Below are 19,689 nucleotides of genomic sequence, written 5' to 3'. Positions count from 1 at the left end.
AGAATCGGTGTGAGTGTGTGTGTGTGTTTGTGTGTCTGTGTGTGTGTGTGTGTGTTTACCAGACAGACTGAGAGTAGGGAGGGGTTATGAGGTCTATCGGTATAAAAATCTCTTGAGCTAGGGCCAAACATTTGTATAAACAAGGGACGTAGAGAACTAGACAGAGACGTGTGTTTCAGAACCATGGAGAGCACTAAACTCGACACCCCCCGCCCCCCAATTAAAACACATCATGTTCTCATGCACTGTAAAGCTGTGGGCGATCGTGTGGAAAAGGTTTGAGTGGCTGCATAGTGAAATCAAATACTAGAGCACTATTAAAAACAGGAGGACACTGCTTTTTTTCATTGCTGCGGGACTTTAACCTTTAAGCCTCCGCGGTTGTGACCTTTTAACCAAACCGGTGACGCAGGCTGCCCCAGTTGGTGGATGACCTTACTTTGATGGAATTATCCCGGAGAATAACGGACCTTTCCCACAAAACAATACTGCAAATGTAAAGAGAAGTATGTCATCAAACGAACAGACCTGTGCTGGGCAAGGAAATGTACTTCATGAGAAAATGATTGTGTCTTTTAAATTGGCTGATCTGTGCAGAACTCTATTTTGCTCCAATCTGTGCTGAGTGTATATTATGGAAGTGACAGTAAATGTGATTGTGAAGATATGATGTACTCAGAGTTTCCGCATATCACATCAATATTGATCTGTGAGATGATTTTGTGGAACAGAAAACTTTATTTGGCTATTTTCTTAAGTCAATATGGTTATGTAGAAAACCCTATTGGTGTGTGCCTATGAGCTGCACTTTCGCCGGTTCACCATTTGTCATGAGCACAAATCAATATGAGGCTCTCTGTCTCCACGACCAGTGTGCGTCTTTGGTTTCCTGTCTCCTGCAAGCTCCTTGAATTTCCAGGACTCTCTGGGCTATATGCATGTATCACTAAAGTTACCTATTTTAATGGTGTAATAGTCAATGACCATGTGAATGTTAAATAGTTTGGGAAACACACCCATTTGCTTTCCTGCTGAGAAGAGGCCACGAATCCAATGAATTCACTGTCATGTCCCAACAATAAATACGAAGCTTAGAGTTTGTTACATCTTCTGCTTTTCAGGACAAACACGTCTCTGACTGGAAATCTCTTCATGTAACCCAACAACTGGGAATTATGTAAACGTACAATATATGACCAAATTAGATAAAATTACCACAAAAGAAAAGACTTGAGACCACGCTGGAAACGGAAAATAACCACAAGCCACCAGAAAATAGTCGCACAATCCCAACTTGTCATTTATTGTCCAAAAATGTCAATAAGTTTGCGCTAATCTGTATATTTTTCACAGAAACACTTACTTTTGTACTGTTGTTGTGAAGTACTGAGACCACTTGTAACATACACGTTTTATGGGGATTTTCATGATTCAGTGAAATGACAAAATGGAACTAGAGAAATGTTCTTTACGCTGCTTCCTCCAGGCAGTTTCTTGTATGGTTTCAAAACTCAACACTGACTGTTTAATTCATGGGGGTCGTATAGTTGTGTGTTTCCCTTGCTGGCCCCCTGCCATATGCGAATGGGCTGGTTAAAGGTCTCAGTTCCATCAAATACATTAACTGTGCGGGTTTCCAGCAGGGTTTCTCGAAAGCTGACCCCCAATCAGAGAGGGTCCTTTATACATTCATGAAAGTGTTTGGAATTGAAAAGCGAAACCATAAAGGCGACCAGCTTCAAGGCATGTGATGTATATAATCTCAGTTATAAGCCATCAGTCATACACACACACACACACACACACACACACACACGCAAAAACACACACACACACACACATACACACACACACACACACACACACACACACACACACACACACACAGACACTGCCCATTCACACAAATCATCTCCTTGATCATTACTTTGTAAATATAGTCACAAATGTATCACCTTTATAAGAACAATATTCTCACACCATAAATCTTAAGAAAACTAAATACATCTCCTAGTGTCATCACAGGGACGGTAACATACTTACTCCAGAGTTGGTTTTATCAGCAATTCTATGTGCACAAGGAATAAATAAATAAAAACAGCTCTCAATGAAGCTCTCTCCTCTTCACTATATGAAGAAAAGGCCCCTGGGCTGCAGGAAATGAGGTCATCTGCTCGGGCCCCTGAGCTGCAGTTTGAATGGAGAAGGGCCACACACAATGGCAGCCTCACATTTTCTGAAATGTACTGGTGCATTCAGTTTATTAACAAAGCCAGGAGGTCAGAACAAGTGTGACCGAGGGAGAGAGAAAACTTCGAAAGTCGCACAGCACAAATTTAGCTTTTCTCACAATCCTTGATTTATTTCTCTCTGTGCATAATGATACAACATGTGCTCATATGCATACATTACTGAAACTTTAGTGTAACTCTCGTCAGGACCAGGAGCAAAGTGGGACCGCATAAACTCTCCGTTCATCAAAGACAGATTATAATTCATTATCGTGTCTATTTGGGATTGATAGCCTGGAATCTGTTTAACTGCTGAAACTGATATTACCTCCAGGTGAATTAGCTAGCATGTAGCCTGCATTAACATTAAAACATTTAAGGTCCAGTGTGTAAGACTTAGGTGAAAGGGATCTATTGGTACAAATTGAATAAAAGACAATCCCAGTAAGGTTTTCACTTGTGTGTTTCATCTTAATTGTACTAATTGTTGTTTTCTTTACCATAGAATGGGCCATTTATATTTAAATACTTTATATTTACATCGGGACCAGGTCCTCTGCACCTTTTGAGTTTTTATGACAACTGAAGGCTGCAGCAGGTTCTCTTTCATGTTCGGGAGGGGAGGCTGAGGAGAAGGGTGTTCAGCTGTGACATGCAGCTTCACCACTAGATGTCTCTAAACTCTACTAAATTAATCTTTAAAGTTCCAGAGCATATACGTGAATATATTCACCAAAATAAATAACCTGTGATGAGACATTTTGATGGTTACACATATCTGTCGAAGATTCTTCTAAACATGACAAAAACAAGAATTATTCTTACATCAGAAAACAATGTATTACATTAAGGAATCCTGGTCTCCCTAGACCTACAGTTGGAATACTCCCACATTAAAGCTAAAGCACTCAAGTCTTTAAACTCTAGAAAGATTTTGGCAAGCACCTTGTCATGAGGAAAGTCAAGAGATATATATTTTGAAACCTTTTCCTAACAATGTTTGCTTTTATGCTTAGGTATAGAACAAGTCTTTCTTCTGTAGGCAGACGGATAAAAACAGAAATAACCAAAACAAAAGTTGTTCAATCTGTTTAAGGGGCTCTGCAAAAGAATATCTTTCACAAGATCCACTGACACCAACTCATATGGACCTGTTAAGAAAACACTTTGGGAATCTTTGGTCTGTTCAAACACAGCTGGAACCTGGAAGGTGTCGTATTATTGTGTTTAAAGGTCAAATTAAATGTCCATTTGTCAGCCACCGATCTCATGTCTCTGTCTTGTCCTGATGGGGTGTTTCGTGGCTCTGCTGCCATCTGGGGGACAACTGTAAAACTTCTCTCTTCATGAACTCAGCCTCATGTGGATCACTGCTGTACTGCAATAACAGACAATAATTCAAAATCACCGTATACAGAACTTAAAACCAAAAATGACCTGACGATGCCTGCAGTGTTTTACAAACCCGTCACTCACCGAATGAATTGAAGATGAATATATAGTTCCAGGATTTATGACTGAATTAAACCATCTCCTGATAATAACTCCAGCGTCGGATGATTAAACGTGTGGATAACGTGTGATCTGCACTGTCATACGACATCATAACTCAGATCATTCTTACAAGCTGTCTGTCTTTTTTCATGAGCTGGTGGCCTTCGCTCAGTTCTCATGGAGATGGCTGTGTTGTTATCATGTGACATAACTATGTGGCTTAATTAATAAGAGGTAAAGACGAGGACGAGGGAGGGACTGTCTCCACTTGAGGGTGTTTTTTAATGACCTGGGTTGTTAGTGAATGAGCTTTTTAATCCTCCTCCGACCAGCCACTGTCTCCTGGTTGATGGCTTTGACACCGAGCAGATGATGATATGACCGGAGCCTGGTGTCGCCACAACCAGACAGATGCACTGGTCTCAGTCTTGCAGTTATTCAGGGGGTATCGACCCTTTAAATATTTTTGATTGGAGGAGAATGAGGTGTAATATAGTTAAGGCTGAGTAGAAAGTATATGTTTTTCAGGTATATGTGCAGTTATATCAACGGCTGAATATAATTTACACGCACACGCACACGCACACACACACACACACACACACACACACACACACACACACACACACACACACACACACACACTAATGGGTCCCACTTGCAGGCCACGATCTCTGTGGAACGTAATGAGCATCAGGGTGCTGACAGGCTGCTCCGTCATTTCACCATTCAACTCTCACTCGCACTCATGAGGCTCTGTCACTTGAAGGAGTCAGAACATTTCCTGTTGCTTGGGGTGCTGTGGCATAGCAACACAATATTACGCACATGTCTCCCCTGTCAGAAGAAAAAACAACACAAAGAAACCATCACACCTTTCAGAACCCTGACTGGATGCATCCTGTATCGTTCAATGATGAAGGGTTTTTGAACTGTTTGTCCAGACTGCCTGTTCTTCTCATTGTGCATCGAGAAAAAAAAAACTTTCCATGTTCACTCAAAGTCAACAGGAAAAATAAATATGGCGGTAGTTTCCATTCTGCAGGGGACATCTGCAAATGTTATGCAAAGTGAGGAGATGAATTCTGACCACTTTTTAAATCCTCTCCCATCCCAATAATAACACCGTGAACATTATGTCAGGTCAACTGAGTCTAATCATTACGTGTGGCACAACAGAGGCAAAGACAGATTTGAATTGATATCCTTCACCTTATTTACAGCACGTGGGTCGATAGATTCATTTCAAATTAATGATATAACTCGTGAAATAAGACTCAATCCATATGCATCTTTTTCATCTGAACCTCTCATGACACAACATTTGTAAACAATATATTCATGCTCCGTTCATCTAAGGCTGTACATATCTGGTCCCCTCAAAGTTAATGAGGTTGAATCACACAATCATCCGCCGGTCATTTGAATTCCTGGATGTGGTCGTGGAGAAAGCCTGACCACAGGGTGTGACCCTCATTTGTGAGCCGCAGCTTATCTTTGCATCGTGTCCACAGGGCTCCACCGTCCAACCAAATGATCTTTGTGCCCAGTAGAGTTTAAATCTCTTTAAGAGTTAATGCTGATGCAAAGGCTTCCATACATTGCCCATTCATTTCCCATCCATTGCATATCTTTCCTTTGAAACTGATGGTGAGTGTGAAGCTCTTTTTTAACTTTGAACTTGAGTATTTGAAGAATTTACGATTTAAACAAGACGTTTTCCGTAAATACTTTGAGAAGAGGCAGAATAAGAGAAAGAAAATAAGTCCAAAATGTAGATTCATCATTATTAAGCAACACATCAGTACTGAATGTGTCCCTGTCTGAGTAGTTTCATTGTATGAGCTGCTCATGCAAACATATTACTGAAGGTTTTCAGCTCATGACAGAAGCCTGCGATGCAAATCAGCAGTGACGACACAGATAAAGTTCGATGCCTGTCTCCCGCTCTCTTTCTGCCACTCCTGCGTTTCCTACTCTCATAAAAGACAAATAGTACTGCAATCTATTTACAGCTGATTTGTTTGGATTGTCGCCTGAATGTCTGAACACTAGTTTATTGTGTCAGGGGAAAAAAAGTGTAAACGGTGAACCCAACGTCCCATTTACACCAGAATAAGGAGACACAGGACAAAAGTTAGGCAGAATAAAAAATACAATATTTTTTATAATTCACAATGATCGAAAATCTTTACTGTTGAATTAAAAACAATAATTTTCGTCACTTTATGACATGGTAACTCTAATATAATATCAAAATCAATATTTTGAACTATGAATTCAAAATGTTGATATATTAAATCAAAATGTATACAAAAACTATGAAAGTTGAAATGCTTATAAATACATTCATCATTTTATAAAATCAATATATTATATTAAGAACGTTCAATTATCAGATACATAGCCTTGATTTTCATAATTTCACAGTTTTCACAAATATTTAATTTGAATCAGGATAAACTTTTTACATAGTTGACAAGTTGTATGAAAAATGTTTGGGGTCCCCTGACCAAGCCAAACCTGTTTTTTTTTTTTCTAGGAGTAAAGACATTCGGTTAATGCGTCTGCAGAAAACAGACATTAGATACCATGACCCTGAAAGGTCACGTGTGAGTCCATATATTTTTGGTCTTGGTAGCATTTCACAGATATCCTTGAAGTAGCTCATGGTGGATTTCAAGGTTTGCTCTGGATCACTGTTCTGTTGAGAGTCTCTTTTCCATCTCTCTGAGACCCCCCCCCCCCCAAGGCTAGGGCAGTCGCAGGCGGCTTCGGACGGCCCTCGTACCCCTAAGTGCAGCCCCCCAATTATTTACGTCTTGACTAAGTGCTTGACTTTGCATTCAGAATTTGGTGACATTTCATTAATTCCATTCTTCCCTTTATCCTTTACAGTTTTCAGGGTGCAAGGATCCAAACCCACTTTTGGCCATCGTAGTAACACCAGTCCACAGCACTAGTTTCCAAAGCAACTCTGGCTTATCCTTACATATGTACCTCAGACTTTTGATATGCGGTCACAGGTATCGGTTCCTCCAGGTTTTCCTGCACATGTGAGTGCCGCACATATGCTTCTGTGTCAGTCAAACCCTCGTGTGGAACCTTTTCAGTCACATGGAGGTTTTACTTCCCCTTTTTCTCCAGCAGATGTGCGGTTTTATCTGAAAGTTTTCCTGACTTTCAGATCGTGTCTCGACTTCCACACTTCCCCTTAGCTGCCATTTGGAGAGGCGGTGGTCTAGTGGCAGAAACTTGGACTATGGGCAGAAAAGGTCTCTGGTTCGTCTCTGGTCCGACTCCATGGAGAAACAACAAAAAGACGAACCTGGATTGATCTGTCCAAAAATCAAAGGGTCTCCCTACCCTGTCTAGTGCCCCTGAGCAAGGCACCTGAATGACGTTTTCAAGCAGGATGTGTTTATAGCCTCCATACTTTGCAGCCATCAGTGCATTTTTTGTTTAGATCCTCAGTCAGTTGCTGATAGGATCTCCTGGTTAGCTCCACCGAGGAGGTTATGTTTCTGCCTGTGTGTGTTTGTTTGTTGGGTGAGGAGTGAGGCATGATCCCGAGGAAGATCCCTTTACATTCAGTTCAGATCTGGATCAGGGGCAGATCCCAGAATTTAGTAGTTTCTTTGTATGCACTGCGTTTTCAGCTCATGACAGAAGCTGGCGATGCAAATCAGCAGGGATGACATGGATGAGGTGTGACGTCTCTCGCCCACTCATGTGTTTCATACACTCATAAAACACACACAATCATCTGATTTGCATGAATTGTCTCCTGAATGTCTGAACACTAGTTTATTGTGCCACAAGGGAAAAAAAGGAAGTGGAAACTGGAAACCCAATGTCCCTTATACCCAAGAATAAGGATACAATAGATATTTTGAAAAAAAAAATTAACTTTCTTTGACACTGCATTAGTGCATCAGTGTTTTGGTGGAGAATCTCCAGAGCTCAGTGTGTAGCTTCCTAGGGCCTGGTGCACACTAGAGTATTTTCAACTCGTAATCTCTCTTAAAAATGTAGGAAACCAATAGCAGATTTAACTGATGTTTAATATTAAAATTCTCCAAATGCATAAACTACATGACTACACCAGAATGTCAGACCACACACTTCCTGTTTATAGGATATGACTTCACAGAGGAGATTCCTGAGACTTGAGATTTCACAGGAACTTGAGTCATCCTTCTTCCTCTTCTTTTTTTTATCGTTGTTGTTGGTAAAAACCTTTCATGTGCATTCTGTCACCTTCTGAACTGTTAATTCAGAAGAAAAACATGGATGTTGTGATCTTACCACACTTGCATGTGTTCTTTTTGGCAGCTAATGACCAAAACAGGGGAAGTTCTATGGATGTTGTCATGGCTGAGAAGGCGGAAAAGGCTGATACATTTTGCAGCGTAAGCAGGAGTTGAGTTGGAAACCTTTTGTTGTTTTTAATCTTAGCTACACAAGTATACACAACAAGAGGGGGGCTCCGACACAAATAGTAGCGTGTGTGTGCAGCAGCCCTAAAGTATGACTTGGTTATGATTTTGGTTAAATTCCAATTTGTTTAAGGGTTTCAATGCTTCAACGTGTTATGCTAAAATAAATGTGTTTTACTCCATGGGCCCCTTTGTAACTTAAACAGCGGGCCCTCTGAAGGTCTGTGCACGGCCCTGACATCGCACAGGTCCGACTCGCTCGAAGATTGAAGATTTGAAAGAAGCTTGTTGCTCTGCGGCGCATGCGCAGTCCCGGGGGGGTTTCGTTGAAAGAAGAACAGGAAGCGAACATTTTCAGACTCAGAGCATCGGCCTCCTCCTGCTGCTTCTCCCCGGACACACAGAGCAGAGCCCGCCGCCCAAAGAGCCGCACTTTGTGGATAACGAACATTTCACACGTCTTGGTTTGTGACACCGGAGCGTGAGACAGACAAGGGCGTGTTCGAATCCGCGGAGCAGCAGAGACAGACCGCCTCCTCCTCCTCCTTCCTTCTTCTTCTCCACCTCCTCCTCCTCCTCCTCACTGGATGCTAGCTCGGTAGCCTCTGCATGTCGCTGCGCCCCTAGTTTCAAGTTGCGTCGTAGTCGTGAGTTCCGCTCTTTTATTTTTTGAAAAACAGATTTTATTTATTCGGAGGCCAGGGCAGAAGAAGATGGGATGTACGCTGAGCACGGACGACAAGGTGGCGCAGGAGAGGAGCAAGATGATCGACAGGAACCTGCGGGACGACGGCGAGAAGGCGGCTCGGGAGGTGAAGCTGCTGCTGCTCGGTGAGAGGAACACGAAAGGGAGGAGCGGGGCTGCGGGTCGGTTGGCTGGGGATCGAACCCTCCACCTTCCTCCCCTGGTTATTCCTTCTTCTTCTTTTTAACCCAACACGTATCTAAGCACGTCTCCGCCATCTGTAAAGTTTCACGGTTGAATAAGTTGACGGAACGTGCGCAGGAGTTCAGACTCGATCTCGGCTTCATGTGAAGACGTAGAAAGAAAAGAGAAGAAGAAAAAAAGTTGGCCTCTGGAGTTCGTGTCTTTATAATTTAATTGTTAACCTCCACAAATTAAAAGCAGCTCCGACAATCAGCCAGTTATCAGTTCAGCTCGAGATTAGTTCTAATCCCGACAGCGACTAGCCGTTAAATCAGTGAGCTAATTTGGCTAAGCGGCTAGCTGCTGTAGCTAGGTTAGCGCCCCAACGCTAGCCTCGGATTAGTTAGCTCGCAGAGGGGTTCGAACTTGTGAATGAGATTTTTATTCCTCAACAAGTCTGAAATGGCCGCAGTGCTGCCGCGGCCCTGGTCCCTCGTCTTCACGGCTGTGATTCACATTCAGGTCGTGAGCCGTCTTCGTGTTAAACCTCCATTTAATCACATACAACAAACACCAGGCGTTGTTTAGGCCGGTTCGCCCAAAAAAAAAAAGGGCAGAAATCTGGCTAACTGGACGGAACACGCTAATGTCTCTAGAACCGATCATATGTTTTTTTATTAATCCTCATCCTCAACACACACATACACACGATGTTGTCTTTCGTGATGAAATTTAACAGTTAATGTGATGATTTTCATCAGGACCTGGAGGAAAGAATTGAACAATTAATACTATCTGCAGTGTCTCATGAGATTCACACAATATCTTAAATGATCACATTCTAGATCTAATGTGTTGACATCTGTTTTGTGATGGTTTTGTACTGTGCGTGATCCACGTTGTGTTGAGCTGCTGTGGCGTCTGCAAAGGGAAAACATCAGTGTGGTCATTTGAATGTGGGGAGCGAGCCTTTCCCTGTACAGCACGGACACACGACCAGCTGGGCGGTAACGTGTATTTGTACAATCTTCCAGGTGATGTCCAGGTTTACATCCCTGCACCTGAATTTCATCTCGCTGCTTCATGTGTGTAATGGTCTTAAAGACGGCTGCCACACCTCTTTCAGTTCTTCCTCTTGCTGGGCGCTGATAACCACTGCTGCCTGTCTCAGTCAAAAGTCGACCATGAGGTTGCATAGCAACCTATTCAGCCCGGCTGACAGCAGTAGTCATCTGCGGTAACTACACACACACACAACAGAGACGACGAGTCCATATAACTGGACATCTGCCCGGGCCATGTAGTCAACAAGCTGTTCGGAGGATGCAACACTATCAAGCATGTTTTACTGAAGCTCATAAGAAACAGGGTTGTGTCTGTGGCATGACTTATTTTCCGACATGTGACTTCACCACAGACGCTGTACAGCTGCACAGCCGCAGCCCTCGGTGCTTGTGTGTGTGTGCGTCATTTGAGATTGACCTGATTTGAATTTTCATGGTTTTGCTTCTTTCCCCTGCCATGAATCCCACAAGCACCTGCAGTAGACAGGTGGAATTGTTTTGTGGATTTATAATGTGATGGGTTTATTTCTATATATCTTTGAACGCATAAGTGCGGCTCACTTCCACATTTGTATCTCTGAATATCTTTCCACCGTGTGTGTGTTTCTGAGCAAGATAGAAAGGCTGCCTTCCCCTCCGTGCTTTTTGCAGTTTACTGCTCTGTCGGGCATCCCAGCGGGGGTGTTTGTGTTAATGCAGTTATCGGAAAATGACATGCTCCTTAAATGGATTTTTAGAGTGGGAGGACTGCCTCAGATGTAGGTCATGTTTGAAAATCATAAAGAGTTCTCTTTGTTTTTTTGCAGCGTCACGTTCATGATACAATAGCAGAGAAAATGGCCTGCTTGATGCTGGCATAGCTTTAATTATCTGCTGAGTGAGATACCTGCATCTCATGCAGCCTGAGAGGTATGCATGTTCCCTGATTCAGTCTGTGTAGCCACATCAAATATTATAGCTCAGTGACTAACTTCAACCATTTTACTTAGCAGCCATTGGGTACTTCAATTTTAGCCGCTCAGTGAGCCTTGCATGTGTGTTTGGGAATTAAACCTAAGTGTGTTGTGATGTTTGCTGTAATATTAGCTCTGTGCCTGCGCTGGGTGGCTGTTTATCATATGGGACGGTGAATTGATGAACAGTTTTGCTCACTGGGGAACAGCGAGTCCCTGCAGTGGAGCGGTAATTAAAATGCTGTGTGCTCAGCTGAAAACAGTCCAGGATCTCATAGGGAGCTGTAGGAAGCCTTTGAAGGCTGTGTGATAGACTGGCAACCTGTCCAATGTCACCTGGAATTGGTTCCTGCCCCCTGCAACCCTCAGAGGATAAGAGGCATAGCTGATGGAAGTATAGATTGATGGGAGGCTGACATGCTTCTCCATTTAGCCCTGTGATCGGATGGCACATACATCAAATGGTCCATATTAGATGCTTCTGACAGTTGCATCCAGCCAATCAGTCTGAAGCAGCGTGAGATCCTAACCCAGGGTTGGTTAAGCTTGGTATAATCTCATTGCTGAGAGGATCCAGTTGATTAATCCAATTGCACTGTGACCTGGCCCACAGACCCGTAGACACTTCTTCACTGCATTATGTCACAGTGTAGCAACTAATATGCTACGGGTTCAAATAGATATAATTTGGAGGTGTCAAAGATGATATGAAATATCCATTTAGAGTTTGGGTGTTTTTTTTTTTTTTCCCCTGCAGGGCTTTAGAGTGACTAAGAATACAGATTGGTTTGGTTTGACATTTTCTGTTTTAAAGGGAAAGCATTTTCACTGTAAATTTAACAGCAACGCCAATGCAGCTTAAAATGACAGTTTATGTAAGCCAATAAAGATCATCTTCAAAAACACATGGATGTGTGATAACGTGACCTGGTTTTAATTATTTCCTTCTCAGGTCAGTCCCCTGTCACTTAATGGGAAGCGGAGTAATAAAACTGAACTTTTGGACCAAATGATATTTACATCTGTTTCCATCAATGTTTAAGTCTGTACGTGTTTGTCACATCAAAATAAATGACAGGAGAGGCATACTTATCTGCAATTCATACTCAAAGTGACATGATGCTCATTCATTTATTAAGTATGATTTAAAGTTTAACGTGTGTTAATATTTAATGGAAATATATTGAATATTTTGCCCCATCTTTTCTGTTTCAGGAGCTGGAGAGTCTGGGAAAAGCACAATTGTTAAACAGATGAAGTAAGTGTGGATGAACAACATAAATGTTCCGTGTTTGAGTTGTACTGAAAGTCCTAGAGTTCACACAGAGCTAATGACTCACTTTACCAAGTAAAAAGTTTGTTTATGTTGCATAACTGTAATTTTAGTTCTCTTTTTGTAGGTGACAGTATATAGCAACAATTTGGTTCCATCCTCTGAAATATGCTGGCTCAACAGTTTGCCATTCTCAGCCGATAGCAGCCTGTTGTCATAATAATCTTTGGTTAATCAACGTTTCTTTGCTACCTGGAGCTTCCTGCCTAACCTTGTGTGTTTGTATTCCAGGATTATCCACGAAGCAGGTTACTCTGAGGAGGAGTGTAAGCAGTACAAGGCTGTGGTCTACAGCAACACCATCCAGTCCATTATCGCCATCATCAGAGCAATGGGACGCCTCAAGATCGACTTCTCTGATTCCGCTAGAGCGGTGAGTGCAAGGGGAAACAAAGCTGGCATTTAAGCTCTTCTTAGCATATTACAGGTTGAACTTCAGCGCTAATGTAAACCTCAGTGCTGTAAGGGCATACAGCTACTTGCTCATAGGTCAGTCTGCCTCACTGGACAGTTTTCTTTTTCACGCTCATCTGCAGCAGGTCACACAGAACTGATAGGGTTTTAATATCACAAGGTTTACTGACATGAGTATTGTCTGTATGACCTTAAGTCTATACAGACATTAACTTTACTTTTAACTTCTATGTACATTAGGGCGAGGTATTGCCTACAACCTCACAATATGATACTTATCACGAAACAGAGACCACGATACGATACGCATCCCGATACACGTTGCTTTTGAATAATGACCATGTCCTGCACAGAATTGACTCCACAGTTGTTCTTTATTATTCCATATAACAGAAAAGGCGAAGCCTTAGGGATTGCACCACTCAAAATACTTAAAATTCTGGTCATAAAAAGATTTTAAAAGTAACATAAAATAATTATCATTATAATCCCAATAAAAAAAAAAGCAATGCACAGAAAGGATCTGTCGCTCACGCATCTCTTCCCAAGATCTCCAGATACGGTGTTTTTATTTCCCTCGTAAGTGCTGAGTCTGTTGCTTGAACATGAGCGCAGCTGCACATCTGGGCATTCAGCGGTGCTATAAGTTTCCTTTTCAAGACGGCCGTCAAAGCATTTGATGCTGTATCGATACAGTAGCATCTGCATTACGACGTCACGCTATATTGCCATATCGTGAATTGCTTTGTTTGCCTTGTTTTTTGGAGACTTGGTAAATTAGTTTGGGGTTTTGCACAAGTGTAGCGTGTTATTACCATTAGCTGCAAATTTACACAGTGCAAACTGCTGAGTGTTTTATTTCTTCTTCTTACTAAAGACACTCCTGTTTCCTTTTCAAGATATTTCCTGGAATAACAAGAGGCTTAGTCATTGCCTCAGCGTGACTGGCCTGGCTCTTTCATCGTGACCAATATTACACCCAGAGCTTTTCTCCTGATTTTCTGCTTTATAGAAATCGATATTTGGCCCCTGATCTGCTGAAGGCACTGTCGCTTTTAATTTCATGCAAAGGGATGACCGGGACAGAGACAAACTCATGTTAATTTATCTTTGTTTATTCTTAAAGACGTCTGTTTTTAATTACCAGAGATATTTTAGTGTGAAGTATTTTTTTTTGTTGTTTCTTTTTATGAGAAATTACTTTTTTAATTCACTTAGTTGGGACTTTATTAAACACACTGGAATCTATTTTTTCTGTGATACCATGATGCTGTTAGTTTTGACAATGAATTCAATGTAAAAATTCATTATCGTTAGAGTTTTAACAGAATGTAAAATGTATAACTGGTTACTTAAACTACACAAACCATCCTTGTTGGCGTTAAAGATGTGGATTGTGATTTAAGTTGGACTTTTGTCTTTGTCCTCTTGGCTTTGTTTCCTCAGGATGATGCACGGCAGCTGTTCGTCCTGGCGGGTTCAGCAGAAGAAGGCTTCATGACAGGCGAGCTGGCTGGGGTCATCCAGCGGCTGTGGAAGGACGGAGGAGTTCAGGCCTGTTTCAGCCGCTCCCGAGAGTACCAGCTCAACGACTCTGCAGCATAGTGAGTTGCACGCATTGACACTGGATCTAATATGGACCTGACAGAATAACTCCCACGCATCAGTCTTAGTCTGCAAACCTCTATGTCTGTACCTGGTGTAAATCTTTATTTTCTTGTCACTTTACTTTTTTTTTTTTTCTAAGCTACCTGAATGACCTGGACAGGATATCCCACGGTTCTTATGTACCCACCCAACAGGATGTGTTGCGGACCAGAGTCAAAACTACTGGTATTGTAGAAACGCACTTCACTTTCAAGGACCTGCACTTCAAGTGAGTACAACCACCATGCGTGATCCGTTCACTGAGTCAAATGGGTTCAGGGTTGTTTTCTGTGGAAGCTGTATGTACCCCTTGAAAAAGTACGGCCCAATTAGAGCTTTATAGAGTGTTAAAATTGGGTTTCATCTTTTTCCACTGCTATCTATGTACCTTCATGAAAAATAGTGACAAAAATGGCAACGATCCTGAGTGGGAATGACACAGCTCAAATTGTTTTAAGTCAATGTATAGATTACAAACTTAGCTGTGTCAGAAACTGCTGAAACTACATCACTAGCTGCTGATTTGTAAGAGAAAACCACAGAAAACTAAAAGGGCGTTCTGAGAGTTCATACCTCTGCCAAGGCTAACACCCTATCTCACCATGTTAAAGAAAGTGGGGCCTGGATCCCTTTTTTTTTACGCAGATCCACTCCGAGGGTTCTTCTATGGATCATGCCCTGTGATCCAAAGAAGAACCTGCTCTCAAAATTTCACAGGAATGGGCTCAGTAGATTTTGAGTAACCCTGATGACAGACAAACAAAAGGCAACAAGTACATATGGTTATAGCTCTACCAACTAGGATCAGTAGAGAGCATACCTCTGCCAAGGTCCAACAGTCCTGGTAAACTCTGAAGCTGCACCAGATCTTATCCACTCATAGATGTCAAAGAGAGTAATTTAGAAATTCCTGCATCTGCCCACTACTCTGAATCATACCAAAATTGAATGGGTTCTACTCTGACCCGTACCACATCCATAATATCGTAATATCTTATTATAATGTCTCCCTAACTGAAATCTATCATGAGCACAAAGTCTGAATGAATTAAGAGAAATAAAAGGTTCATAAATAGTGTACAGTCAGATGATTAGGATATCTTGTATGCCAGGGAAGAAACTTTCCCACTGCCGGAATCAAACCAAGACCAGAGCGGTAGCATTATGTCCCAGTCAAATTTCCATGATCCACCTGAGGATATAAAATGTTTCTACAGAGAAATATACAATTATTGTCCAATGAATAGAGTGTCAGATTTGAGATGCTTCAAAGTGAAAATGTGTTGTTGATGTGCTGCAGTGATGTAACACTGTGGTTCCGTGTTCCCGCTGCAGAATGTTTGATGTAGGCGGTCAGAGATCAGAGAGGAAGAAGTGGATCCATTGTTTCGAGGGAGTCACCGCCATCATCTTCTGTGTGGCCCTGAGTGACTATGACCTGGTGCTGGCCGAGGACGAGGAGATGGTAAAAACCTGTCTAAGCTCAACAAACCCCGTTATTCATCTCCTCCTCTTTATTCACTTTTTTAACATTTTCCCATTCAGAACCGAATGCACGAGAGCATGAAGCTGTTCGACTCCATCTGCAACAACAAGTGGTTCACAGACACCTCCATCATCCTCTTCCTCAACAAGAAAGACCTGTTTGAGGAGAAGATCAAAAAGAGTCCTCTCACAATCTGCTACCCAGAATATGCAGGTGAGAGAAAAAAACATATACAGGGTTACCTGTGTGCTGCTCGACTGTGTTATACATGTGAATACGTTATCCTTTAAGGTGCCCTATATATATATATATGCTATTTTTAAGTTGCAGAATAGTTTACATGTAAGTCCAAAGGTCTATAAATCTCAAATGTCATCAGTCTCAACTCAAGGTCCATGAAAGTGCTAACGATTGCAAAACAAGATGATTTTTAGATCATGTTGAAGAGGTTTTAAAGCAGCATATTAATGAGTTATGTGATAAAATCACCTGCGATGTTAAAACTTAGTTTTTCTAGCTGTTTGGTTTTTAGTTCCTTATCTGAAGGCCCAGAACATGGTTATATATATATATATATATATATATATATATATATTTTTTTTTTTTTAACATAGTTTGTCTGCCTCTTGTGGCCACTCAAAGGTGTGGCAGTCTCTACAGCTGACACAAAACTCCTCCCTGCTCTGCTCCTCAACTGTGTGGGCTGCTTCATGTTTAAGCAATGCATCATTGTCAGGTTCACCAATAGAACCATACTCACATATATTTAATTGATAGAATAAATTACAACCTATTTAGAAATGAGAAATTCACCAGAAAAAACTGCATCACTATGAAACCAGTAACTAATGATGTAGAATATCTTCTCGGATTCTGAGAACATCCAATATAGTGAAGTAATCAGGCTTATCTTTGCCAAGTGAACCTTCTACAAAGTCTGGACTTTATTTTACTGATAATTCTTTATCCTTCACATTTGTCATACTTAAGGGGGCAGAATATAATATTATCCAATGCATCAGGAGCTACCATTAATAACAATCTCACTGCCTGATATTATCTGATAAATACATTTAATAAGGACAGTTGTATTGGAATGCATTAGATTGCACAGATGTACTTAAGTGCATATAAAGACATTTATATAATCAAATCTGGAGTGTTCTACTCTGCAATTGTATTTATTTTGTTTTATGGTAAAAAGATAGTTTTCTTTATGTACTCTAACTGTATCCTTTTTGTGCCTCCTCCTCTAGGATCTAACACATACGAGGAGGCAGCAGCTTACATCCAGTGCCAGTTTGAGGACCTGAACAAGAGGAAGGACACAAAGGAGATCTACACTCACTTCACCTGCGCCACAGACACCAAGAACGTGCAGTTTGTGTTTGATGCCGTCACTGACGTCATCATCAAGAACAACCTGAAGGACTGTGGCCTTTTCTAAAGGTAAGTCTGCTGCTGCAGGGGACGAGCTGGATGAAGGTGGTCTGTCACATTCTTCTCCTCTAATCACGTTGTATCGTTCTCTTTGTTGTTGTCCAGGCAGCCTGGTGGCCGACTTACCAAGTGACTTTATTCAAGAGGAGTCAAACTGGAGGGACCTTTTGTGGACCCTGCGGAGAATGTCACTTTTAACCTCTTATTAACTTATGTTCATCTCTAAAAGTTTTGAAGACGGTGTGTAGAAAAAATGTTCTGTGTAAAATATTTGTACAACTGTCTATGTCTGGGGATTTTTCACAGTTTTTAAAATGTGCTTGTTTGACCTTATCATTATTTTTAATTTTTATATAAAAAGGGGGGCCTTCACTTTTTTTTTGGTCCACAAATGAACACTTTTTGTCTTCTTTATTTCCAGGCGCTTGTGCCTTGCATGCCTTAGTTGAAGTGTTTTATTTTTGTTGACTTGAATTTAGATTTCTGTAGACGTTACCATTCAACCCTTTGCAAGCCCCCTGGAGTCCATATTATCCATTTTTTGTGATACTTCATTGTTGCATCATCTTTTTTTCATCCTTGTAAAAACCAAGCAAGACCAAGTCACTCTGTAGACCAATTCACTCTGACTCTGACATACTGTGAGCAAAGTGTGTAAATCTCTCTGGATGTGTGGAGATTGCGTGTGTGCTGCGAGCGGGAGCTTTTTTCTTTTCTTGATTGAGGCCCAAAGCCTGTGTGACTGAGTGGTTGCGTGTTTCAGTGAGTGCACAATATAAAACAAAGGGACTTTTTTCCTCTACTTGTCATCCTCTTTCAAAGTTTTTTTATTTTTCTAACTGGCCAAATAGAAGCTACTCAATCTAATTAACGAGCGCACGTTGTTGGTGCGCCGCCACAAACTTAAACATTCCTGATTGAATCACGACGTAAAGAGAAGCTTTGAAAAGAGGATGCCAATGGCGGCCTTGTAGCAGACAGTAGGACCATATGTATGTAGAGTTTAGTGCATAGACGGACGGACAGACAGGTGGCTGGGTACAAGTGCTCTGTTTATGACTATGAGCTGTGGTGTATTCGCGTTACATAACCCCCCCCCCCCCCCCCAGAGCCCCCCCCCCAGCCCTCTGTTTCCATTGGATGGGGACATTAGTGGACTAATATCCATGATTTTGCTAATAAAAGAGGGGCTGTGGTGAAACCATGGCAACTTATGCAACACCCTTTTCTCTTGTCTCTTTGTGTGTGTAAATATTTGACTTAACAGGTGAAAGTTTGTGAAAGGTGAAAAAGGAGAGGCGGTGGTCTAGTGGCAGAAACTTGGACTATGGGCAGAGAAGGTCTCTGGTTCGTCTCTGGTTCGACTCCATGGAGAAACAACAAAAGACGAACCTAGATTGATCTGTCCAAAAATCCAAGAGTCTCTCTACCCTGTCTAGTGCCCCTGAGCAAGGCACCTTACTCCCCCAACATCTGCTACCCGAGCACCGTATATGGTCGCTCACTGCTCTGTGTGTCCTGCACCAGATGGGTCAAAAGCAGATGTTAAATTTCCCTACCTGTATGAGTGTGCCTTTGCATGTCTGTGCATGTGCTTGGGACAAATAAATGCATCTTAATCTTAATCTTGACTGATGGAGATGAACGTTAAAGATTGATATGGAGACCAAAAAAACACAAATTCAAGCCAAAGCTATGAATTAATTAATGTAAATTTACAATCTGGTTGCTACTTTCATAATTAATGCTCTTTAGATTTTCAGGGTATCTGTCCTGCAAGTTTCAAATTTCCACATTACATCGTTTTTACACTCAATCTTGGATCATGATTGACTTTTAACATTAGTGATGTAAAATATAATGGCAGCGGCCTTTGCGTTACAACAGCAAATAGTTCCACCTAGTGGACACATTATGTAAGTGATGGTTGCTTGATGGTCATAAATGAGACGACTGAGGAAAAATCTATTCACCACTTTTAATATAATTAACAGAGATTGTGTCTGACAAAGATGTATCAGCCTTTATTTGAAATGTACACTTGAAATGCCCTGAGATTAGGACTAATTAATCTCCGACCAGAATCAAAAAGTAATTTTCCATCAGGTTGAGGTGATTTGAAACAGACCTGTGGCCCAGAGTCTCCTCCATTACTCAACAGCCAACAAACCGTTAAAATGAATATAGTTTAGAGATATTGATATGATATCAGAACACAACTCGTTCTCTAATTTGTTTAGATATCATAAACACTGAAATGAAGGCCACACTCATCCTGAAAATTGGTCACAGCAGTGCTCAGGCTGACTCCTGCCTCACA

The 19,689-nt window shown here is 41.5% G+C and overlaps 1 protein-coding gene across 1 annotated transcript; it reads left to right on the top strand.

Annotated features, from left to right (window-relative positions):
- Nucleotides 1-8,518: 8,518 nt before the first annotated feature.
- Nucleotides 8,519-18,592, top strand: LOC133954979 (guanine nucleotide-binding protein G(i) subunit alpha-1). The gene is made up of 9 exons (XM_062389602.1): nt 8,519-8,995; nt 12,265-12,307; nt 12,614-12,755; nt 14,243-14,400; nt 14,544-14,672; nt 15,779-15,908; nt 15,989-16,142; nt 17,186-17,378; nt 17,475-18,592. The coding sequence occupies exons 1-8, from the start codon at nt 8,878-8,880 to the stop codon at nt 17,374-17,376; spliced, it is 1,065 nt and encodes a 354-aa protein (XP_062245586.1). The 5' UTR covers nt 8,519-8,877; the 3' UTR covers nt 17,377-17,378; nt 17,475-18,592.
- Nucleotides 18,593-19,689: the final 1,097 nt, after the last annotated feature.

Source organism: Platichthys flesus, chromosome 6 (assembly GCF_949316205.1).
Source record: "Platichthys flesus chromosome 6, fPlaFle2.1, whole genome shotgun sequence".
In the NCBI taxonomy this organism is placed as follows: domain Eukaryota; kingdom Metazoa; phylum Chordata; class Actinopteri; order Pleuronectiformes; family Pleuronectidae; genus Platichthys; species Platichthys flesus.
The sequence above is the reverse complement of the archived record's forward strand: the minus strand, read 5'-3'. Positions and strand labels throughout refer to the sequence as shown.